Source organism: Felis catus, chromosome B3 (assembly GCF_018350175.1).
Source record: "Felis catus isolate Fca126 chromosome B3, F.catus_Fca126_mat1.0, whole genome shotgun sequence".
NCBI classification, from domain to species: Eukaryota; Metazoa; Chordata; class Mammalia; order Carnivora; family Felidae; genus Felis; species Felis catus.
In genome coordinates, this window is record NC_058373.1 from 49,172,376 (window position 1) to 49,198,896 (window position 26,521).

At 37.5% G+C, this 26,521-nt stretch overlaps 1 protein-coding gene across 7 annotated transcripts in view; it reads left to right on the top strand.

Annotated features, from left to right (window-relative positions):
• Window positions 1–26,521, top strand: part of RAB27A (RAB27A, member RAS oncogene family) — a 93,368-nt gene that overhangs the window by 60,745 nt on the left and 6,102 nt on the right. For all 7 annotated transcript variants that reach the window (XM_045059285.1, XM_011282873.4, XM_011282876.4 and 4 more), the window contains 4 exons: window positions 2,041–2,215; window positions 10,128–10,213; window positions 12,393–12,496; window positions 18,804–18,927. In XM_045059285.1, the coding sequence (XP_044915220.1) occupies window positions 2,063–2,215; window positions 10,128–10,213; window positions 12,393–12,496; window positions 18,804–18,927 (467 nt within the window). In that variant the 5' untranslated portion in view covers window positions 2,041–2,062. The remainder of the gene's footprint in view (window positions 1–2,040; window positions 2,216–10,127; window positions 10,214–12,392; window positions 12,497–18,803; window positions 18,928–26,521) is intronic.

The window sequence follows — 26,521 nt, forward strand, 5'->3', positions numbered from 1 at the left end:
GATGACAACATTTTCTTCTGTACCTTAAATGATGTAAAAACACAGATATAGAAATGAGCAACCTTTGTTCAAATTAAAAATAAGTAAGATAGCTGTTCTCATTGCAGACTTCGGAGTTGCTTTCTGCTTGGTCATTCATTTTGAGGGGAACCTCTAAAATGATTAAACACTATCTAGACCTGCTTTTCAATTCTTAGCTCTTATTAATGAATCACTGGGAGTCAAATGAGATGCTATAGTGTGATAAACTATTTGTACCCTATTGGTCATCTTCTGGAGAGGAATTCTGTTATGTACCATTAATACTGGCAACCAACCTGTACATACTGAAGCTATAACATAGGAAGGCCATCATCTGTGAAGTATCATTCTTTATAGTGTGCAAATAGAATTATGAATGTTAGTGGGGGCTCTGCCCTTATCAGCTGACCAGCCATATCTGAATATGAGGTCACAGTCTTCGCTAAGGCATGATGAGGAAATAAATTGCAGTGGCTCTTGGGGGTCAGCATTCAGGATTTTTGACCATAAGGTGAGTCATCAAATTGAGGATAGGGTGGGGGAGGCACCCTTGAAAATCAATAAATGTCCTTGCTTAAGCTTTTATGAATCTTATGGATCTATAGAAATAATTCCATAGGAAGCACTGAGAATTGTGGTAAAGTTTCTCGATGTGAGGCTGGGTGAAAGTGGATAATGAGAGGAAAATCAGCATCTAATGTAGGCATTTGATGTGTGTGTATGGGTAAGTATGCATGTTTGAATGGTCAGGTAGAGTGGTCAGTGGTAATGGTATAGCTGATTATTTTTCCGATTTTCAGAACGGTTTATTGGTATCATAAATGCAAAGATAAAAAGAAGTAAGCTTTCCCTGGAGGCAGACTACATTTTCAGTTGGACTGGTATTTTGAGTAGTTTGAATCTATTTAGAGAATAAAAACAAATCATGAAGAGTGCTGATTGCAAAGGATAAAAATAACCATGTTTAGGTCTTGCTGGTAAAAACAGAATTTTTCTTCTGTAAGGTGGACTTTTGTTTTAGTTACTATTGAAGACCTGAATTGGTAGCATTTCTTGTTCAAATACCAAGGCAAGTACGGGTAGGTGAACCCTTTGTAATGGAACTATGGTCTCTAAACAGTGACTGCCCAAATCTGGAACTCAGTTCCCAAGGGAGAAGTGAATTCTAGCAAAGCCCTGACCTAATTGCAATATATAATAACAATAAAATAAAAGAAGCTGCAAGCCAAATTTTACTTGTGAATTTAGCATTGTCTTTGAAGGAATTAACTATAGTGACATTTGAAAATGAATAGGATAAATGAAATTGCCTAGATGTCCACATAAAAGAGAAAAGCCAAGGACCTAGTGCTAGGAGACTCTGAAAAAGAAGGGGGGGGGGGTGGTTAGAATCATTTGCACTCCTAATTTTTATTATTTCTGTAACATTCTCCTTTCTCTTTTCTTTTTAAAATTTTTGTTTTATAGGATCTGTATGTAAGACTGAGTGGTTGGGGGCGCCTAGGTGGTTCAGTCAGTTAAGTGTCTGACTTTGGCTCAGGTCATGATCTTGCAGTTTGTGAGTTTGAGCCCAGCGTCAGGCTCTTGCTGAAAGTTCAGAGCCTGGAGCCTGCTTTGGATTCTGTGTCTCCCTCTCTCCCTGCCCCTCCCCCTCCCCCTCCCCCACTTGCACTCTCTCTGCTCTCAAAAATAAATATTTTAAAAATTAAAAAAAAAAGACTTGGTAGTGGTTATCTTCTTGATTTTCATTCTCACTTGGAATTTTTGTCTTGATAGTACTATAGTACTATAATGTGCATGTTAAATTTAAATTAAAATGTTATTTCAGTAGTACCTCATCTAGCAAAATATTAGGTCCTTGGGGGCAGTAATATCTAATCCTCTTCACAGAACCCTAGACATATAGGTGTCACATAGTACCTATTGAGCTGGATATTAAAGTAACTCACTTTATTCATGGAAGATTCTAATATTTCCTAATGGCTTTTTCGTAAATATGCATTTGTTTGTATTTTGCAGGTGAACCACTGAGTTCTTCATTATGTCTGATGGAGATTATGATTACCTCATCAAGTTTTTAGCTTTGGGAGACTCTGGAGTGGGGAAAACCAGTGTACTTTACCAGTACACAGATGGCAAATTTAACTCCAAATTTATCACAACAGTGGGCATTGATTTCAGGGAAAAGAGAGTGGTAAGTTCTATATAAAAATATCTGAGTCAACATTTGCCTTTCTGTTTAGTCTACTTGGTAGGAATTAGAAAGACAAAGTTTGGAATATACCAGTAAAGGGTGCATATGAAAATGCATTATGTTCAATCTAGGCAACGTGATTTAGAAGGTTGTGCTGGAAAACACTTAATATAAAGCCAAGGAGATAGGCGCCTGGGTGGCTCAGTCAGTTGAGCATCTGGCTCTTGATTTGGTCTCCGGTCTCGATCCCAGGGTCTTGGGATCTAGCCATATGTCAGGATCTGTGCTGAGCTTGCAGCCTGCTTGAGATTCTCTCTCTCTCTCTCTCTCTCTCTCTCTCTCTCTCGCTCGCCCGCCCTCCCTCCCTCCCCTCCACCCCTCTCCCACATTCATGCACTCAACCTCTTTCTCTGAAAACAAAACCAAGGAGACAAAAGTGAAGATTTCTTTTAATTTTCCCTTGAACACCCTTTCGGCTTGTGTCTTTCCCTGGACCTTCACAGTTATTTGTCTAACTTTGTTATGAAACCTACAAACCACCCTGACCCTGATACTCCTGTTTTGTGAGCTATGCTCTTCCCCCTTTGATGTCATTTTTAATGGCCTTTTTCTTAATTCAACCCCACTAAGTGGCAGAATTCATCACTGCTGCCAGAAGGGTGAGGTTGGAGTTGGAGTGAGAATGCCAGTATTGCGTTTTGATCTGGGAAGTAACCAAGGGAACAGGGAGGTTCTACAGAACACTGAAGGAGGGGGCTCTTTCATTTAAGGAACCACAGGACTGAAAGTTATTCTGGTGATGGAGAGGAGGGCAGGAAGTCACTGTGTTAGAGTTGCAGAGAGAAGATGGTCTTCTCTGTGAACTACATTTCTTGCTGAAAAATCAACCCTTACCATGAAGCAGGTCCACAAGGGGTCAGGAGATTAATAACAAAGATCTTTCAATGGGGAATATTCTTCCTGGAAAAGATACAGGGTCTCTGTCTTCCAGGGCAAAAGAATTCATTCCCTCTTAGTCACCCTAGGTCTTTTTTTCCACTGCTAGAATCTTAAAGGCCCACTAAGAACAGGATTTTATAAAAATTTTAGTATTGACCTGTAATTGGTAGAATCAGCATGTGTATATGTGATTATATTTATCAATTCCCATTTTATAACCTTGTATTTTAAAAATGACTTTATTGAGATATAATTTACGTAACATAAAATTCACTCATTGAAAGTGTACAACTCAGTGTTTTAGTATATTCACATTTGTACAAACCATCACTGCTATCTAATTTTAGAACATTTCACCACCCCAAAAGAAACCTCATGCCCTTTAGCAGTCTTTTCCAATTTACCCTCCTTCAGGCATTAATTCATTCTCCATAGGTTTTGAGTTAATTTTGTGTATGGTGTGAATAGGGGTCCAACTTCTATTTTTTTGCATATGGGTATCTAGTCCCATTAGCATTTATTGAAAGTTCTTTCTCTTATGTATGTTCTTTCTCTTATGAATGATCTTGGTACTCTTGTTGAAAATCAGTTGACCATAAATAAAAATACTTATTTGTGGACTTGAAATTCTATTCCATTCATCTAGATGTCTATCCTTAAGCCAGCACTTATCTTGACTACTTCTGCTTTGTACTGTGTTTTGACATTGGGAAGCATGTCAAAGTCTTCCCACTTTGTCCTTATTTTTCAAGATTATTTTGGATACCTTGCAATTAGAATTTGAATTTTAGGGTCAGCTTATCAATTTCTACAAAGAAGCCAGCTGAGATTTTGGTAGGGATTGCACTGAATCTGCAGATCAATTTGGGGAATATTGGTATCTTAACAATATTACACCTTCTGATCCATGAACATGAGATGTTTTTCCATTTATTTAGATCTTCTTTAATTTCTTTCAACAATGTTTTGCAGCTTTCAAAGTATGTTTTTTGTTAATATTATTCTTAAGCATTTTAATTTTTTATGCATTATTTTTAAAAACTATTACTATTTTAATTTTAGAGAGAGAGTATGAGTGGGGGAGAGAGGTAGAGGAAGAGAGAGAGAGAATCTTAAGCAGGCCCCACACTCAGCATGGAGCCCTGACATGGGGCTTGTGCCTGGGATCATGACCTGAGCCAAAATCAAAAGTTGGACGCTCAACGGATTGTTTTTATGCTATTGTAAATTGAATTAATTTTTTAATTCATTTTGAATTGTTCATTGCCAGTGTATAGAAATACAATTTATTTTGTAAACTGATCTTGTACACTGGGTACTTGTTGAACTTGTTTATTAATTCTAATTGTGTGTGTGTGTGTGTGTGTGTGTGTGTGTGTGTGTATTTATTCCTTAGGATCTTTTATATACAAGATTGTGTCATCTTCTGTTTTACTTCTTCTTTTCCAATTTGGATAAGTTTTATTTTTTTCTTGCCTAATTACCCTGGCAAGAACCTCAGTAAAATGTTGAATAGAACTGATGAGAGAGAACATCCTCATCTTGTTTTTGATTTCAGGGAGAAAGAAAGCATTCAGACCTTCACCATTACGTATAACGTGAGTTCTTGGGTTTTCCATAGATGCAGTTTTTCAAGTTGAGGACATTCTCTTCTATTTCTAGTTTGTTGAGTGTTTTTATCATGAAAGGCATTGGATGTTTTCAAAGGTTTTTTTTTTTGCACATATTGAGATGGTCATGTGATTTTTGTTCTTTATACTACTATGGTGTATTGTTTTGTATTGATTTTTGTAAGGCCAATCAACATTGCTGTCCTTGTGATAAATTTCACTGTGTCATGGCATATAATCCTTTTTATATTTTGTTGGATTTTGTTTGCTAATATTTCGTGTCTATACTCAGAATGGATGTTGGTCTGTAGTTTTTTGTTTTTGTTTTTGTTTTTTCTCATGATATCTTTGGTTTTGGTATCAGTATAATATTGGCCTTATAAAATGAGTCAAGTATTTCCACCTTTTATCTATTTTGGAAGAGTTTGGGAAAGATTGGTGTTGATTCTCCTCTAAACATTTGGTTAAATTCATCAGTGAAGACATTTGTGCCTGGCCATTCCACAAAAACTCTATTTGTCTCCTTATTAGTTATATGTCTATTTAGATGTTCTATTTCTTCTTGAGTTAATTTCTGGTATTTGTGTTTAAGAATTTCTCAATTATAGATTATCTAATTTTTTGGCATACAATTGTTCAGAGTATTACTTTATAATCCTTTTAGAAATGTAAAGTTGGTAGTTTTGTCCTTTAAAAAATTTTCTAATTATTTAAATTTTTATTATTTTTTAGTGTATCTGGAGATACAGACATCTTTAAAAAACTTTCTGATTTTAAGAGTTTGAGTATTCTATTTTTATTCTTGGTCAATATAGCTAAAGGTTTATGAATTTTGTTGACCTTTTTAAAGAAAAGACAATTCATTTCCACCAATCTTTATGATTTCTTTTCTTCTGTTTGCTTTTGGTTTAGTTTATCTTATTTTTCTAGTTTCTTAAAGTTGAAAGTTATTTATTAGAAATCTTTATTCTTTTTTAATATAGGTGCTTACTGCTAGAAATTTCCCTCTAGGCAATGCTTTAGCTTCATTTGATCATTTTTTGTAGTTGTGCTACAACTACAGTAAAAAAGTATTTTAGTAAAAATACTAAAAGTATTTTTTAGTTTCCCTTGTGTTTCTTCTTTGACATATTGGTTATTTAAGACTGTGTTGTTTATTTTCCACATATTTGTGAATTTTCCAAATTTTGGTTTACTGTTAATGATTGCTAATTTTACCCATTGTGGTTAGAGACACATTTTGTATTATTTGACTTTTGAACTTATTGAGGCTTGTTTTATGATCTAACATATGGCCTGTCCTTGAGAATGTTTTGTGTGTACCTGAAAAGAATGTATGATCTGCAGTTGTTGAGTGAAGCATTCTGTAGATGTCTGTCATGTCTTTGATTTATAGTGTTGTGCAAGTCTTGTATTTCCTTGTTCATCTGCCTACTTGTTCTATCCATTACAAAAAGTAGAGTATTGGAATATCTCAATATTACTGTCGGCTTATTTTTCTCCCTTTTTCTTCATATATGTTCTTAATGGAGTAACCTTTTTATCATTATAAAATGATAAATAACAATTTTTGCTTTAATTTTACTTGTTTCTGATATTAGTATGGCCCCTCGAGCTCTTCTTTTAGTTTTTGTTTGCATGGTATTTTTTCCCCATCCTTTTGTTTACAGCCTCTTTGTGTCTTTGAATCTAAAGTGTGTCTCTTGTGGACAGTACATTGTTGGATCATGTTTTCAAGTCCATTTTGCCAATCTCTGCCTTTTATTTGCAGTATTTAATCCACTTACATTTAATATAGTTACTGAAAAAGTAGCATTTATGTTTGCCATTTTGCTACTTGTTTTCTATGTATCTTTTTCTGGTATTTATTTATGTGTTTATGCATTTATGTATTTATTTTTGAGAGAGAGCACAAACGGGGAAGGAGGAGAGAGAGAAGGGGACAGAGGATCCAGAGTGGGCTCTGTGCTGACAGCAGCAAGCCTGATGCGGAGCTCTAACTCATGAACTATGAGATCATGACCTGAACCCAAGTCAGACACTCAACTGACTGAGCCACCCAGGTGTCCCTGTTTTCTACATGTCTTATTTTTCTTTTTGTTCCTCAATTTCTTCATGACTACTTTATTTTTTGTTCTATATTTACTAGTATACTATTGTAACTCCCTTGCCATTATTTTTACTATATTTGAGTTATTTTTTTAATAGTTCCACTAAGCATTACAATTATCATCTTAATTTATAACAATCTAGTTTTGATGAATACCAACTTAATTTCAATATTATAATGAAACTGTACTTATTTTATTTTTTTTTTAAATTTTTTTTTCAACGTTTATTTATTTTTGGGACAGAGAGAGACAGAGCATGAACGGGGGAGGGGCAGAGAGAGAGGGAGACACAGAATCGGGAACAGGCTCCAGGCTCCGAGCCATCAGCCCAGAGCCCCACGCGGGGCTCGAACTCACGGACCGCGAGATCGTGACCTGGGTAAAGTCGGACGCTTAACCGACTGCGCCACCCAGGCGCCCCTAATGAAACTGTACTTATATAGGACTTCATTTCCTACTCCCTCCTCTGCACCGTTATTGTCACACAAATTACAACTTTATATGTTGTGTGCCTATCAACAGGTTTGTACTTATTCATGAAGTTGTACTTAAATCAGATGGAAGAAAAGAATTACAAAAATGCATTTATACTTTTTTATATTTATGTAGTTATCTTTCTGGTGCTGTTTGCTTTTTTATGGACTTTATTTGCTGCCTAGTGTCCTTTTATCTTAGCCTGAAGCATTATCTTTATTATTTCTTATAGGGCAAGTATGCTAGTGATGAATATTCTGTTTTTGTGTATCTGGTGATGTCTTAATTAATCATTCAATTTTAAATGAAAGTTTTGTTGCCTATAGAATTATTGGTTGATTAGTCTTTATTCTTTCAGCACTTTAATTATGTCCTCCTACTGCCTTTTGGCCTCTATTGCTTGTATGTGATCAATCACTTTTTACTTGCTGCTTTTAAGATTCTCTCTTTGTCTTTGGATTTTGACAGTTTGATGATGATGTGTCTAGTCAGTCTCTATGAATTTATCCTTCTTGGAGCTCACTGAGTTTCTTGAATGTGAAGACAAATGTTTTTCGTCAAATTTTGGGATGTTTTTGGCTATTATTTCTGCAAATATTTTTTTCTGCCTCTGTCTTCTTTTGATATGATTGCTAGTTTGCATATGTTGGTATGTTTGATGGTTCCATAGGTCTCTGTAACTCTGTTCATTTTTCTTTACTCTATTTCCTTTTGTGCCATGGCCTAGATAATCTCAACAGACCTGTCTCTTCAAATCAGTGGTTATTTCTTTTGCCATTTCAAGTCTGCTATTGAGCCCCTCTAGTGAATATTGCACTTCACTTACTGTATTTTTAACTCCAGAATCTCTATTTACTTTTTATAGTATCTATGTCTTTGTTGACATTCTGTATTCAATGAGGCATTATTCTCATACTTTATTTCTTTAGATATGATTTCCTTTAGTTCTTTGAACATGTTTGTAATAGCTGATTTCAAGTCTATGTCTAGTAAGTTCAACATCTGGCCTTCCTTAGGGATGACTTCTGTTGATTTCTTCACTCCCTTCCCCTGCCCCCACCCCCTACCCTGTGTATAAGCCATACTTTCCTGTTTCTTTGTGTGTCTCATAAACATTGTTGAAAACTGGACATTTTAAATAAAACCTGGCAATCAAATTCTTCCCCTCTCCTAAGAGGTTCTTGTTTTTGCTCTTTATTTTTGTTGATGTTGTTCCTGCTGTTTATTTAGTGACATCCCAGGAATAATTCTATCCCAGCACTAATTCTAGTGTTGAAGTTAACTGAAGTCTCTGTTCAGTTAACTCAGTGATAAGCCAATGAGTGGACAGGTTTCTTTGAACCAGTAAGTCTATCAGCCTTTTCCAACAGATTGTGTATGTGCATGCATGCACCCATTGTGGGACATGTGCCTAATGTTCCTGCAGGCAGTTTACAACTCTGCCTTAGCCTTCATTTCCTGCTTGAGAGAGTCTCAAAGTCAGCCATAGAGAATTGGGTCTTTTCAAGTCTTTTCCAAGCATATGTATGGTCCTATACATGAAAGTGGCCTAGTAGATTCCAAGGAACATTTTGGAGCTTTTCAAGTCTCCCTATGGACATCTCATTTCCTGTTTGTTTGTTTGTTTGTTTGTTTTGTTAGATTTAGCCCCAGTTGGTATTGCTGCCTTTGGTAGCTGTGATGTTAAATAATTGCTGCTGATTGTTTTCAACAAATGTCCTAAGGGTAAGGTTATCATCATAGAGCAAGCTTTGAGTCAGGCAAAGTCAAGTGAAGGCCTGGGAATGGAGATTTACAGGTAACTTTCAGACAGTTCTCTGGGGATGAGACTTGGAGAGCTCCAAACCTGTTCTGCCTCCTTTCAGTGGCTACTATGCTAATGGTTTTCACAGCTACCATAGTTATGCATCTGTTGGTTTTCAAAGCTACTAAGGAGCTGGGGAGGGTGGGATAGGAATAAGATAAATTGAAACAGCACAAAGTTTACTGTTTTTATTGATATTCAGCCATTTTTATGGAATAGATTCTTCTTGGGATGTTGCAAGCCTTTGTTAATTCTCAGAGTTTAGAAAAAGTGGATTTTGACATTTTTGGCCAGTGTTTCATTGCTTTAATGGAGAAAGAGATGTTAAGATGTCCTTCCTATAAAATTGCTTTAGAGTACTTTTTAAAGATGGGATAGGGAAAAATCATAGAAAGGTAATATTTTCTGAAACTAGTGACCTGAGGGAACTTTGAGGAAAGGTGAGTGGATTAATGTTTTGTTTATTTCTTTAATATTTATTTTTGAGAGAGAGAGAGAGAGGGAGAGGGAGGGAGAGAGAACACGTGCATGCACAAGTGGGGGAGGGACAGAGAGAGAGAGAGAGAGAGAGAGAGAGAGAGGGATGGAGACAGAGGATCCGAAGTGAGCTCTGTGCTGACAGCAGAGAGCCTGATGCGGGGCTCAAACTCATGAATGGTGAGATCATGACCTGAGCTCAAGTCGGACGCTCAACCAACTAAGCCACCCAAGTTCCCCAGATTATTGTTATTTATACATATTATATGATATTTATGTATATTTCATAATATACTTATAAAAATATATAACATGTATATTTATGTTTTATTACAAATTACTGTATTACCCAAAGATAATTGTTTGGAATAACATACAAACAAGGTTGTATTCCAGAGGGTTTTTTTTGAGTCTAGAAGCTTATGGGAGTTTTACTGAATAGAAAAGTAAGAAGAGTAGTGTTCTCAAAAGTTTTCTTTTTCATTTTGCTATTTTAGGTGTACAGAGCCAATGGGCCAGATGGAGCCATTGGCAGAGGTCAGAGAATCCACCTGCAATTATGGGACACAGCAGGGCAGGAGAGGTATGAGACCTTCAGTTATGTGTTTCTTACTGGAGGAAAGGGAAAACCAGCTATGCTCTTCATACAGTGCCTGAGCAGGAAAAGGCCGGCTGATGGCTTGATTTGTACTTAGATAAGACATACTTACAAATTAGCAGGAAATTTATCAATCCAAAATGGTAATGATGTGTCCTTCATACAAGGACAGAAGAAAAATGAATCCTTTTCAAAATAGACCATCTTACTTACGGTCTTTCTTCTTCTTTCTTCTTCTTCTTTCTCTTCCTGCTTTCTCCTCCTCCTCCCTCCTCTCTCTTTCTTCCTCCTCCTTTCTCGTTCTACTCATTTGCTTAGACACTTTCCACCATTTACTTTTGCTATTTACTCAGCCACAAAGACAATTGTAGAATTGCATGCATTATTCTTGATTGTTGAAACCTCATGGAAAATCTGATTGGAATTAACTCATATGGTCAGAGGTTGCTTGATCAAGATAAGTCATATGAAATCTTGATAAAAATTTCTTTAAGTTAGCTAGAAGCTGCTGTTTTCTCTAGTTTTCTTGAAGTATTCTTTTGTTTTTTAACTTTTTATTCTGGAAATATTCAAATATATCCTAGAAAGGATAGTATAATAAAATCATGTACACATTTCCCAGCTTCAACAGCCATCGATTTGTGGCCTATCTCATTTATACCTCTACCTCTTTTTACCCTCACTCCTAAATTATTTTTAAGCAAATTCCAAATATCAGATTTTTTCATTTATAACTACTTTGGTAGGTATTTCTAAAAGATAAGGACTCTTTTTTTTTTGTAAAAATGTTCACTAGGAATATTTGAGAAAATTTAAAATATATTAGATGACAAATTCACGTCAGTATTCTTTTCCGTAGAGCCTATGCCTGTCAGTTGAAGGCTTTGCATAAAAGTAAAATGGAAACGGACTTGAAAAGGAGAGAGAAAGGATATAGCTGAATAAAACCTTGGAAGAAAGCACCAAGAAAGGCTAGGGACTGAGTCAATAGTACTCCCATCTTGAAGCCAAAGAAATGTTTTTCAGAGTTATTAAACTTCTGTAGAGACTGAAATTAAAAGGTTATGGAACCCATTGCAATGTCAGGTCAAGTTAAACTTTCTTAGGACAAGGAAAACCTACACAGCAGGCACCATTGCTTTTGGCCTAATTAACTCTTAATTGTACTGTGCATTCTTGGCTCAGACTAATGTATCATGAGCTAGTTCTTGTGGTCCCTGCCCAGCAGACTGTTTTTTCAAATCACATGCTCCATTAACACATAAACTTATGTAAGTGATAAATAACTGTAGTATACACTTTTGGAATATCATTATCTTTTTTTTTAATTTTTAAAAACTTACACAGATTGTTTTTATTTTATTTATTTTTATTCATTTAATTCCAGCGTAGTTAACATACAGTGTTAAATTAGTTTCAGGTATACAATATAGTGATTCAGCAATACACTATACTGAGTTTGATACATTACTCAGTCCTCGTCATGAGAAATGTACTCTTAATTTCTTAATCTATTTCACCCATCTCTTCCCCCACCTCCCCTCAGGTAACGATCAGTTCTCTATAAGATTGTTTTTATTTAAATTTTTTAATGTTTATTTTTGAGAGAAACACAGAGACTGCACGAGCAGGGGAGGCACAGAGAGAGAGAGAGGGAGGGAGACACAGAATCCAAAGTAGGATCCAGGCACTGAGCTGTCAGCACAGAGCCTGTTGCAAGGCTCAGACTCACAAACTGTGAGATCATGACCTGAGCTGAACTTGGCCGCTTAACCGACTGAGCCACCCAAGTGCTCCAAGATTGTTTTTATTTTAAAAGAAAATTCCAAATATAATTTTTGGAAAGTATCAGTATGTTTTGAAATAGTCTTTCTAGCTCTAGATATCTCTTTACCATATTTTATAAGATACCCAATATCATTGATTATATATATATACCTTTATACTGATAAAATGATCTATTATAGCACACTTTGTTAAATCTTGTATAGTTAAGAGGTACCATATGCATGTATAATGTGAAGTTATTAGAAATTATGGCACATTATTAAACACCTAATTTGTTACTGATGAATTATTGGAAGAGCTGAGGGAATTGCTGCTAGTTTTATATTTTAGGAGTGAGGCCATGATTTAGGTGACCAATCTGCTTTTATGTTCCTAGGTTTCGTAGCTTGACAACAGCATTCTTCAGAGATGCTATGGGGTTTCTTCTGCTTTTTGATCTGACAAATGAGCAAAGTTTCCTCAATGTCAGAAACTGGATAAGTAAGTGTTACTGTTTCCCTGTCTCCCACTGCCCACTTCCCATAATAAAATGCCCTCTTATATTCTACTTTTGGTGCAAGTTGTTTTGGAGGAGCTCCTAAGGCTTTACTTTAGGGGCAAAGATAACTAACATTCTGTGCTTTTCCTGGTAATGTTAACTTTGATTTGCTCACCACTTCTTTTTTTTTTTTTATAAGTGTTTTAAAGAAATGTTTATTTATTTTGAGAGACAGAGCGAGAGGAAGCAGGGGAGAGGCGGGGAGAGGCAGAGAGAGAGTGGGAGAGAGAGAATCCCAAGCAAGCTCTGTCAATGTGGAGCCTGACGGGGGGCTCAAACCCACAAGCTGTGAGATTATGACCGAGCTGAAATCAAGAGCCAGAGGCTTAACGGACTGAGCCACCCAGGCACCCCTTTGCTGGGTACTTCTTATCCTATAGGCACATGGCAGCACTTTGCATGTAATTACTTTGGCTTTTCCACAGAGGGTGCTGTTAGCCCCATTTGATAGATAAGGAGACAGAAGCCCAGAGAAGATAAATCTCTAAGTATCTGCTTGCCTGTCGTATACTGTGAGGACTTGTATCATCCCAGGGCTTAACACATACATCACATAGATATAAATATGTTTTGAAGGCTTTGCAGATCATACCCCCAGCTCCATGTCTCTTCTGTACTCAGAGGTCCCTTTTCTGCTTTTAGGGCCAGAGCATTGGGCAGGAGGATCCCATGATGGAAGACTCTAGAATTACATTTGCAAAAATGGTCACCAGTACTACACACACACACACACACACACACACACACACACACACACACACACCTTCATCTTGATTCTTTGCAGAGATCCTAATCTCTTAAATGATGGGTTAGTAGCCACTTAAAATCCTGCTACTTGATCAAATAACAGTTTGCAAATGTACACTTTTATCTGTTGATGGTATTAGTGTAAATTTAGACTAGAAAAATCTATTAAAGAATACTGTGATGTCAAATTCTTAACATCCAAATATTTAAAATAAAAATGGTTACTTAAAAATACCTACCATTTGTGGGAATGCAAGCTGGTGCAGCCACTCTGGAAAACAGTATGGAGGTTCCTCAAAAAATAGAACTACCCTACAACCCAGCAATTGCACTACTAAGGATTTATCCACGGGATACAGGTATGCTGTTTCAAAGGGACACAGGCACCCCAATATTTACAGCAGCACTATCAACAATAGCCAAAGTATGGAAAGAGCCCAAATGTCCATCGATGGATGAATGGAGAAAGAAGACGTGGTATGTATGTGTGTGTGTGTGTGTGTATGTATATATATGTATATATATATGTATATATACACATATATATACATATATATATACATATATATACATGTATATACATATATGTATATACATATATATGTATATATACACACACACACACACATATATATACACACATATATATATACACATACATACATACATACATACACACACACACACACACACACACAATGGAGTATTACTCAGCAATCAAAAAGAATGAAATCTTGCCATTTGCAACCACGTGGATGGAACTGGAGGGTATTATGCTAAGTGAAATTAGTCAGAGAAAGAAAAAAATCACATGACTTCACTCATATGAGGACTTTAAGAGACAAAACAGATGAACATAAGGAAAGGGAAACAAAAATAATATAAAAACAGGGAGGGGGACAAAACAAAAGAGACTCATAAATATGGAGAACAAACTGAGGGTTAATGGAGGGGTTGTAGGAGGGGGGATGGGATAAATGGGTAAGGGGCAATAAGGAATTTACTCCTGAAATCATTGTTGCACTATATGCTAACTAATTTCGATGTAAATTTAAAAAAATAAAAAAACAAGTTAAAATAAAACCAAAACAACAACAACAAAAAAACCTGATCCTTGTACTTAATGAATAAGATCTCTTGAAAACTATCCTAAATGATTAATATACATTAACACTTTTAGCTCCATTTTCAGACAAGCACAATGAGACAGAAAGATACTGGTTTATCCAAGATTATGTGGCTAGTAAGTGAATGTATAGCTCCTGGGACCATGACCAAGCTCATGATACCCATGGTTCACAAGTCTATCTCTGACAGTTTCTAGACTAGATTTTCATTATTTCTTACCTGACCTAGTCTAATATCCTAATTTGTTGTCTTAACTCTAGTTTATCTCCCTCAACTCTACTCTCCACATGGCTGCCAGAGTTATCATTCTAGAAGATAAATGTGATCTCATTAAAATGTTTCAATGGCTTCCTGTGGCCCATGATAAAGTACCAGATACTTTACATGCATTACAAGATGCTTCAAAATGTGCCACTGGCTGTCATTCTCATCTTCAGCTGATGGCTCACTGATCTTTGCTTCTGTAATTTTACTTTTGTTTGTACCACTGAGTTGTCCTTCTCCTATGTCTCCTGAGGAAGCATCTCCTTATTTTCAGAGTGTTTGCTTAAATGTAAATTTCACGACCCCCATACAATATTATGCATTTCTTCTTTAAATTGCCGTAATAGTTTGTACATATTTTTATTATGATGTATGCTAAATTGCTATACTTGTTAACATGTCTTTCTTACATGAATCTGTTAAACTCTGATTTGTGTATGTCTTTTTAGCACCAAGCATGTTGCCTAGAATACAGTAGAAATTAAATGTGCTTTTTATGTATTGATGGAAGGAAGGAAGCAAGGAACAAATGAACTGAATTCTGGAAATTAAATCAATGTCTTTAATATTGAATATAGCAGAGTTTTAGAGGAGGTTATTAAATATGTTTCTAAATGTTAAAAAATACAACATGACCATTAAATCAGAATACAAAAAAAAATACCTACCATTTAAAAACGACTTGGTGTTTTGGTATTATAAAAGGGTCATTGGCTGTGATTTTGATAGTAGAAAACCTTGTTTTTAAGAACCAGTTTTTAAATAAGTAATTTCTGTGGTGCATTGTGATTTTAAAAGGTTTTTCCCATACTTTGTATCTGGTCCTCACAAGCTCTAGGAGAAGATTCAGGCAGGTGGCGTGTCTTTATTTTAGGATGAGGACTCTGGGCCTTAAATAGTAGTTGACTTCTCTGAGGACATGGAATTTTTGCTTTCAGATCAATAGGCTTTTTAAAATTTTTTTCTTTACATTTATTTATTTTTGAGAGACAGAGAGAGACAAAGCACAGAGAGAATGAGACGCACAATCCAAAGCAGGCTCCAGACTCCTAGCTGTCAACACAGAGCCTGACGGGGTGGGGGTGGGGGGGCTGGAACTCATAAACCATGAGATCATGACCTGAGCCCAAGTCAGACGCTTAACCAACTGAGCCACCCAGGCGCCCCAAGTTCAGTAGCCTTTAATGCACTTTCTCAACTAAATTGATCATTACCAGTTGAAGAGCTATTTAATATTTTAAGTATAGTTCCCCAAATTTAGTTATGCTTACTGGACTTGACTTTGTTAATGCCCGTGTTGCATACCTCATTATTTCTCTTACAGCTGAATGATGGTGGCTATTTTTAGTCCTTTATTTTCAGACCTTGCTTCTCATTTTCTTTTCAGTATCGTTAGAACAAATTCTGGGGCTGCCTGGGTGGCTCAGTTGGGTGAGCATGCGACTTCAGCTCAGGTCATGATCTTGCGGTTAGTGAGTTCAAGCCCCACGTCGGGCTCTGTGCTGACAGCTCAGAAACTGGAGCCTGTTTCAGATTCTGTGTCTCCCTCTCTCTCTGCCCCTGCTCACTGATAGAAATGGAAACTCTGAGACAGATAAATCTTGTCTATCTGGACTTTTTAGCTAATTAGGTAAATAACAAAGTTATGTGAAATTATGTGTAATGTATGAATGTTATTTTGTTTTCCTTATAGTGTAAAAGAATTCTTACAGGTAAAGAAAACATATACATTTTGAGGATTTCATATCTTCAATGGAAAATATTCCCCCCCTCCCCAACCCATCTTTAAAAAAAAGAAAGTTATAATGTTCAGGGTCAGAAGTAATAGTATCAAATCTTAATTGGGAATAAAAATGTATTATCTATACATTTTATTTTTCCTCCGTTAGCATTTTGAGTATTACACGGATCATTCATTTCTTCTTTTTGGGGGGTGGGATACATATCAGAACAAAGGTACTGTTGCATTAAACAGCTGATTCCTGGACTCTGATTAGCCTGGGGAGAGGAGGTCTGTGTCCTCCCTTTGCTTCTCCAGACCTGTACTGGCAGTGCCTTTTCTCTTGACTCCGATTCTCTCCGTGCCCTTTTGGGAAGGGGATACATACAAAGGTGAGCCCTGCTGAATCAGGAGACTGAACAGAGAGCTGAGTCCTCTAAGCCTAAATCTGAAATCTGAAAGGAATCAGGCAGTGTTGGATTCACTCATCTGTCTTCCTGGACCTCAGAGAAAAGCCCCTTCTACCCCCCCCCCCTTTTTTAAACTGGTTGGAGTTCTACTTATTCTTTAAAATCTGGGAAATTATGGCCTCCATGAAATTTTCTGTGATAACTGTAGTTGTATTAAACTTTTTTCCTCCTAGCTTCTATTTTGTACTATTTTGAGGATTTTTAGCATAGTAGGTTGTAGTAGGTTTTTATGTATTTGCCTTTTTCTTCAGTGAGATTTTTAAAAGAATTGATTACTTATTATATAAGTAAGTCAGTGTTTGTAGAAAAATCAGGAAGAAATAAAAATCGCCAATAATCACACTTACCAGAGTCTCCAAAATAAACACTATTAAACATCATTACTGGTAATACTTACCTAGCACTTCTAAATGCTTTAAAGATTAACTTAGTGGTTCTCAAATGTGCATCTGGATCACCCAGAGGGCTTATGAAAACACGGATTCTGGGCTCCAGATCCAGCATTCCTGAGTCAGTAGATCTGGGGTGGGATCTGAGAATTTGCATTTGTAGTAAGTTCTCTAGTGATGGTGAGGCTGCTGGTCCATGGACCTTTCTTGGAGAATCACTGAGTTAACTCATTTAATCCACACCTTAACCCTATGAAGTAAGTACCATTATTATTACCATTTACAGATGGGGAAACAACTTGGTAAGGGTCACACAGCTAGTAAATGGCGGGCCAGGATTCAACCTTAGACACAGTCTGTTCTGAGTTGATGTTTGTAATCATGACACTGGACACATGGGTTAATAGAACACAGAGACTCTCTGGAGACCAGAAAGGTTTCACAGTAGAGGTAACTGAGAGTCAAGTCTTAAAAGAATGGTCAAGATTCCTGGAAGGAAGGTTGTGGCTGGGTATTCAAGCACATGGGGACAGAATGTGTACCAACCTGGAGGAAAGAAAGGGCATGGCAGTCAGTGGAAACACAGTTTGGTTTTGCCTGTATAGGCCTTGTTGCCCGATTGTCCCTTGAAGGCAAAGGCCAGGGCTCTGAAATTCTGCACCAAGTATCTGACCTATGTTAATGATCAGTGAATGCTTGCCAACTAGATTTTCTCTTGATAAGATATAATGAACATGACTTTGTAATGAGGAACTAAAATGTCAACACTGTTCTGGTTAACCATGATAAAAATAGGCCATACCAACTTTGAGGTATGTCTTAATGTGAAAGTTTGGGCTGCTTTAATTTTATTATGGGGTGTGACGAATAAGAAATAGGATTTGTTTAATTGCTTTTTAAAATTATGCCTATTTACGGGTTTTCAGGTGAAAAGAAATAAAAGCTGTGGAATAAGAATTATAGTCTCCTGCTTCCTCTTGGTTCTGGTGACAGAATCATTTATTATTTATTCTAAATTTTCTCTCCCTTAATCTTGTATCTTGTTTATTTTAATTGAATCGATTCTGCTTTAGGATAATAGAAAAATGTGAAAAACATTTCAGAGAGAAGCTAGTTTGTATGAAGACCGTTCCCTTAAAAATGTTGTTGCATGGAAAGAAACCATAGGAAAAACAGAGCTTTAAGATTAGCAATAAGTACTAAAATTTTCCAAGTAGTTTTCAAATGGCCTTCAACAGAAAGATAGCCTCGTGGGTGTATGCCCGTGGTTGCCACATGCACGTACATACTTTTGGAAGGTTAGCAAATTATCCCACTCCTCTCTGATATTTAAATAAGGTGAGGTATGAACTTAAGGATAAGTTTTACATATCTGTCCCATCCATTCGGTTTTGTTGATTAGGTTATTAATGCTTTTGAAAGCATTATATCATTTCCTTATGTCTCTCTATCCATTTACAGTTTTGAAGCACTTTTGCATATATTTTCCATTGACCGTACACTTATTTTCCAATAATAATTTTTCTTATAGGCCAGCTACAAATGCATGCATATTGTGAAAACCCAGATATAGTGTTATGTGGAAATAAGAGTGATCTAGAAGACCAGAGAGTAGTAAAAGAGGAAGAAGCAAGAGGACTTGCAGAGAAATATGGGTGAGTGTTTCTGTGGAGAAATCTAGAGAAAACATTTCCAATTCAAACATTAGCACATGAATGGGTAATAGAAAATACAAAAGCAAAAAATCAGCACACTCGGATGTAAGCCTTGGGAGGTATAAATACCTACTTTGCATATTAATATGTGAAAACATAGGAAAAACACTGGGTGAGGGCTTTAATTTACTCTTTCAGTACCATTTTCTCAATCTCCTGGTGTTTGAAGAAAGACACATTTGAGTGCAAATACCCTAATTCTATAAGGCTGCTCCCAAGATGCAAGTAGGAGATGCATGGGATAAGAAAATTATCTCTATTCAGCAAAAAAATTGCAAAGCCAGTTCATGTGCTGCCGTAGAGAGCCCCAGAATACAAGCAGGCCTATTGGCTTTGAAATTTCTATGCTGGGAGAGGAGTGTGAGGATCCCCTTGGTTTAGGTTGTGGTTTTGTTGTAGAGAATAATCTAAATACTGTCTTCCTTGAGCTCTGGAATAGGATCACAGTAGCAACAGCATTAATTGGCCATGAAAGAAGGGGTTAGCCTCCGCTTGTTAAAAATGTCAGGGCACCTCTACAAAGGAATTTGTGCTCTGCTTTGTTTCTACCTCTAATACAATGAGAACTCAAATGTGTATGCATTAATTACCCTTAATGTAAGCAGGAGGCAGCAAGTGGAGTTGAGAAGGAAGGGAGGTTAGAGAGAGAGGTGGTGTGGTGTGCAGGAGATGCTACTGGTCCTGGTTGTTAGGCAGAATCCAAGGAGGCCAGAGGAGGCACTTTCTCTTTTTATCTTGTGACAACTGCTTTGTTCTTCCTTGGATTGATGGAGGACCAGAAAACACTGGAGGATAGGGTTCACATTGGGAAGGGAGTAGAAGGATAGTTTGGCCAGGGGGGAAGAAGCCAGAGTCTGGGGACAGTTTTGAATACCAGATAAGGAGAGTAGACTTAATCTCCTGGGGGACAGGAAGTTGCTGAAAGCCTTTGAACGTGGAGGGATGTGATAAGTACTTGTCTATATCAGTCTAGGGTGGTGGATGGGTGGGGTGAAATGGAGGGAGGAAAGACTAGAGACAGGGTGGGGCAGAGCAGGATTTTAAGTCTTTCTCAATTCTAGGGGTGGGGCAAGGCAGGGTGGGGCTGAGGAGCTGTGTGTATTCCCATCAACTATATTAGCTTGCCCTGGCACAGATTTGCAGTAGGGTGTGGAGGTTTTCACTGTAGGATAGATGGTGCTTAACTGTGTTAGAATCACCTGAGGAGCCAGGCACCGGTGTTCGCTCACTCAGTTAAGTGTCCTGAGTGTTGGTTTTGGCTCAGGTAATGATCTCATGGGTTTGTGAGTTCAGTCCCTACGTTGGGCTCAGCGCTGCTGGCACAAAGCCTGCTTGGGATCCTTTCTCTCTGCCCTTCCCCTCTTCCTGTGCGCGTGCTCTTTCTCTCTCAAAATCTTTATTTAGATACAAAAAAAAAAAAAAATCTGAGGAGCTTTTAACAAATGCTTGTGTCTGGGCCTTACCTCTGAGCTTCTGAAATAATTGGCCTGGAACAGTTTATTAGGCACGATTCAATCGAAGAAAATTATACCTAAAAAAATTTGTTACAGGGATTTGTGGGATCTGGTTAAACAGTTTCTGTAAAGTGTTGTTTCTGATGCTGCAGCTTGAAGTCCACAGGACAGGAAGTCAGGAAGGGAAGGTGGGTCTAAGATGAGAGAGAGCACCAGGAAACACCATCTGGGACCCATAATGACACATGAAACCCATGTCAGTACTAGCTGCCTCTGGCCTGGATGGTGTGGATAGCTTAGAGAAGCCAGGGACTTTTGGCACAGAGCTAGGCACACTCACTTGGCCCAGGAGCTGGAGAAACTGAGAGGATCTTGGGGAAGGTGGAGCAGGTAGAGGTGTGTTTGCTGGTTTATGCCAACGAGATGAGCCAGAAGGTGAGCAACAATGTGTGAGAGCTACGGAGTGGCGGCTGCTTTACTTCCACCCCCCAAAATCCCCCAAATGTCTCCTGTGATCTACCCTAACTAGAAAGGAAATTCTGGGGAATGTTCAGCCTAACCAAGTTGACCTGTTACAAAACCACCACAGGCAGGGGCCTGGACATTGATGTCTTTTAAAAGCTCTCCACTTGATTGTCATGTTAAAAGTACCTCTGGTGCTATTAACAAATACTCAGATCTGGGCCTCACCTCTGAGCTTCTGACACACTTGGTCTGGAGTAGTGATTCTGAGGTGGAGGCTGGCAGAGCCCCACAGGAGATTCTGATATGCTCATCTATTCTTGAGAGGCACTCCTGTAATGAATGTAGTACAAAGGAAAGGGGGAGGGCCAGATACCAATGAGAATACTGAAGTGTCGAAACCGGGACCTGGGAGCTATGTTGCAAGTAGGTGAGGAGGAAGTGAGCGATGAAGCAATGGAAACCATGGACCTAGACCATGCTCTTGAGAAGTATGTGAATGAAGCCAAAAGAGGTAGGGCATCTAGGGGAGCTAGCTAGATCCAACAAGTATGTTCTCAAGTACTGGAGTGGAGCCAGGATTGACTTCTCCCCCCTCTGGGCTTTTTCAGCCTTTTGTTTATTTCCTCTGTTCTGGTTCTCAGGATTCCACATCCTCCCTGGTATCAAAGAGCCCAACATTGCCTTCTGTCTGTAGGGGGAATCTGGGATTGTAGGGAGACAGGGATTGTCTTTCATCCATGTCCAGCTCACAAGCTCTGGGGAGTACTTCATAAGAAGGGCTCAATCTAAAGTTTCTGAATAAAGTTAAAATGAGAGGAGGGATTAGCACATAAGATTATGGAATCTATTGGAGAAGAATGGAAAGGAATGGAAACAAAATTTTCTTAGGAATTAGGAAGCATAAAATGTAGTTCTGTAGGCTTTTTCGCAATTTCAGGAGGAGCTATAATGAAACAGTTTAGTGCATATGCATTTCATAAATTTGACATCTAAGTTTAATGATTATTTTCACAGAATCTTTTTTTCTTTTTTAATCCTTAACATTTTCATTGGCTGTACATGTACTAAAGGGCTATGTTGGTCAGTTTATCTCTATGCTAAAAGTCATAAAATAGGGTACAGTTTATGATACATCTTGATATTGTTTGTATATTTGATAAATTTGCATTTTCTGTTCCTATTGTGCTACCTTTTCTCCCCAGTTCCTGAAAATGGATCATTGGCTCACAAATGGTTCTCTTAAATATACATGCACTTGGAGAAAGACTTTGTCTTAGAAAAACTTTGAAAACGTAATAAAGAACATGTTACAGTACAAATATGGAACATAAATCTGTGTCTGTGAGGACAGTAGATCTGAGAATAAGGATTTCATGGGGCAGCCAAAAATGGAAAGGGTGAATCGAATGCATGATGAAGAATATCAGAAGTTTTATTTTTAGTAGATTAATAATCCATTTACCTGTAATTCCCTATAATATTTAGGTTTGTCTAGAACAAGTGCAAAATAATACTTTCTAGTATGTTATATTGAATAAAATTGTCAATGCAGTCAGAGAAAAGAGTAAAGCAGGTTTGCTCAAACTTGTACTGCTGCCAGTCAAAACAATTACAGTCTACAGTTGCTGAAACACTTTAAAAAATAGCTACAAAGTCAAATATGTTAGAAGAGGAAGCAGAATCCAGTATTGGCAACATTCTCTTTGAGGTGATACTATGGAATTTCAAGCCTTAGTGTAGTGCAGTTCAGAATCACCTGAATGCTGGGTCCCAAGGAGTTTCTTTATTTTATTTTTTAATATATATGTATATTTTTTATTTTTGAGAGAGGGAGAGCTAGAGAGAGAGCGAGAGGGAGACAGAGCTGGTGCGTGCGCACGCACACACACACATAACGCACACACACACGCGCACACACGCGGGGGAGGGGCAGAGAGAACGGGGGGATAGAGGGTCCCTAGTGGGCTCTGCATTGACAGCCTGATGCTGGGCTTGGACTCAGGAACTCTGAGGTCATGATGTAAGCTGAAGTCGGATGCTTAACAGACTAAGCCACCCAGGCACCCCCCACAAGGAGTTTCTGTTTCAGTAGATCCGGGGTGGAACTCAGAAATTTGTTTCCGATCCCCGGATGCTGCTCCTGCAGGTGGCTGAAGACAGCATTTTGAGAACCACTGGGGTGGATGTCAAGTTACTGTCAGACGTGCATGCTGGTGGATATTTTCCTTGACAGTATAGTTGGACAAATCATTATGCACAGAATGTGAAGCAGTTGTCTACTGTACCATGGATGGGTGAGGGAAATGTGCTCAATGACGCATCATTGAAAAATCCATGTTTTAGAGAGGAATGTTTTTCTTTCACAGTTGATTAAATCAGCTGTGGTATAGACTGGGAAGGGACACTGGGGTTGGTACTGAGAGAGTATCCACCACAAGTGGGCAGGCAAGGACTTTGTGAGTAAAAATGGCTGCATCCAAATACCCTCCCAGACTCTTCTTTTTTCACAAGGTTAGTTGGTGGTCATTACAACCCTTTTGTTCGTGATTCAGAGTTGAAAGAAATAGAAAAAAATGTGACTACAAGGAAGGAGTGAAAATTGAATGTACATATTTCATGTGTCGTACAGAGGAACGGGTAGCAATTTTTTTTAATTGAGTAATAATTGACATATAATATTGTATTAGTTTTAGTGTGTACAATGGGATGATTTGATACATGTGTTGCAAAATGATCACCACAATAAGTTAACATCCATCACCACATATCATTACAATTTTTTTCATCTGATGAGAACTTTTAAGATCTACTTCCTTAAAGGCAGCAAATTTAAGACAACTTTTTCCCCACTGGAGGCTGTGAGCTATTGATGAGAAAGTTGCTCAAGAGTTTCTGGATTAAAGGATGTGTTAAAAACATTTATTTACAGCATTATTGAGTACAGGCTATTTCTGGGGTTCAAGTGGCTTAGCTCAGGAGCATACTTAGTGTCCTTTGTGCGTTGAACTAGATGAAATGTAGTATGAATAGCTTGATCTCAAATAATTTGATTCTTTGCATACTTCATGACATCCTTCCTTTATACAAGAAATAATGATGTATTATTGGGCATGTTTAAAACCACACACATAAGCTGAAACTAAACATGCAAACTTTTCAGAACCCCACACAACTCATTACAGGATCTAGATTTTATTTGGCACAACCTCCTAGTTTGAAACAGTCCATAAACCAGCCCTTTCTTATACATGGTTGTTCATTTAGCATTCAACAGACTTTGAAAAGTAGTGAGACTAATTATGTAATTTAGTAAAAAATTTCTCCATAATATCTGGATCCATACTGGAGCCAAATAACTAGAACCATTTGACAGAAGCCTCAAATATACTTGCTTTCATTTTTGACAACCTCTAACTGTAATCTAGGGTCTTCTAGTTTTGTGGAAATAAGTAGTAGAATGGAAACCAGCCTTATGTGGATCCTGACCTATGGCATGAGCAGGATCTTGATATCCTGGTGAACAACTGTAAATGATCATAATACCCTCCCTCATTGATTTGAAGTAGTTAGCCATTTTGCTCATTTTATTTATTTTAAAATTTGTGATTAATCTATTTCTTTTAAAAAATATACCAAAATTGGATTCTGCATGCATTCCAAATGACTATTCAGTGGTTATTTTTGGACTGATATCACAGGTAGCTGCACAGGGTTTTTTCACAAGTTTGGTAATAATGCCTCTAATAATGCTACATTAGCACCACCATGTGGAGAGAAGGGACAATATCACTATTTCTGTGGTTAAAAGGGGAATTGATCCTCTTGAATTTAAGCTAATTTTTAAAATTTTTTGCCTAATAAGTTTTCAGAAAAGCAGAATATTATTCTTAGAGAAGAAAAAACCCATTAGATCATCATTTATTGAGCACTTTTTGGATTCTAGGCTTGTGCTAAATAAGCCCTTTACATGTATTATCTCAATTTCTCCTTACCGCAATGACCCCATGAACCACGGTTATCCTCTTTACAGATATGGAGAAGTGTTTGGATAATGTAGCCTGAATGCCTTCTAAAAGTGAACATCAAAAAGATACGGACATAAAAATAGTACTAACTGCATCCACTAGATTCATCTTTGCCCTTAGGACAAGCAAGACAGTCCAGTTTTCAAATGTGAACTCAAAGGCACATTTCTGCTTCTGGAGCATCACTTATTGTGGAAAGATAGTCTTATTTCAGGGTCTTCTCTGTGGTTCTCGCTTGCTTCTCTGGCAGCATAACTATCAGAGAGCAGAGAGGAGTGAATTTTAGCAGTCATTTATTCCCGTAGAAACAAAAACCGCATTGCCCCAGAGTCTTCTAAGGAAGACTCTGAATGATTAGTTTAAAGATTAAGGTTGTTAACCAGACTCCTGGTCCCATGACCTGGAGCTTCACAAATGGCAAGAAAATATACTTGACTGAGATGTTGTTGCTTGAATTTTGAATTAAAATTTAAAGTACATCTTATTAAAAGATGTACTATATCAACATGAGTGACTTGAAAGTTTGTAACCTAATTCATATAACTTGAAGTTCTACCAATTAAATATTTAAGTTAGCAACTATATTAGACAATAGCTTACTGATCTGCTAGAGACATCAATCATTTCTACCTTAGTATTAATCAGTGAAATAAGGTCCAGTTCTCTCTGCATTTGGTGAAGATCACTTGGAATTAGGGATCTCATGAGGACTCAAGGTAGGCAGATGCTTTGGGGCATGAAGAACTCCGGTAAGGACGGGTCTGAGTGAGCCATCCCTGATGTAGGAAGGAAGCATAGCATGGTCCCAGGTACTAGGATTTAGGGTAGTTCTGTAGATCAGGTACATTGTGGATTAAATCAGTAGTTTTAAGATAGTTTGAGAGTTTAATGTTGATAATGCTGCTCAAGTCTCTTGGAGTTATGACTGTCTTATGACTCAGTGACAGTGTTTCTATGGGATGATGTGTTCTTAGTGTTAAACAACAAAATTACAAACAAACTTTTGTAACCTAACCTATTTCTGCCTTAGAAATAAGAAACATTTATCAGTGACACATATATCAAAAATGACACATTTCTTGTGTGTCAGATTATGATATAAATGCTTTAAATGTTAACTCATTTAATCCTTATAAGACAATGCTGATAGTGTTTAGTTTTATGGATGAAGCAAATAAGGCACAAAGTTTGATGGCTTGTCAGGGTTCCATAGTTGGTAAGAGGTTGTACTAGGATTCGAATCCAGGCAGGCTGGCTTCAGAGGTTATGGCTTCTAACCATTGTCAAGGATGTTTGTAACTTCCATGCATAGATTTTATAGTTCTTAAAAGTATTTTCAACTATGATTTTCATGTATGCCTCAAAAATAACTGTGAAGCAATTTTCAGGAGCAAGAGGGAAAAACTGTGGAAAGTAGAAACAGCTTAATAGATTCAGTTGAATTCATTGGAGCTCAGGACCTGAGTTTGAAAGCTATTTACATTGGATTTTGAGGGGATTTCAAAAAATTAGATGTGCATTATGATGACAAGAAAGTTCTTCTGTTCAACCAGTTTTATTTCCCCCTTCTTTGTTTCTTTCCCTCCCTCC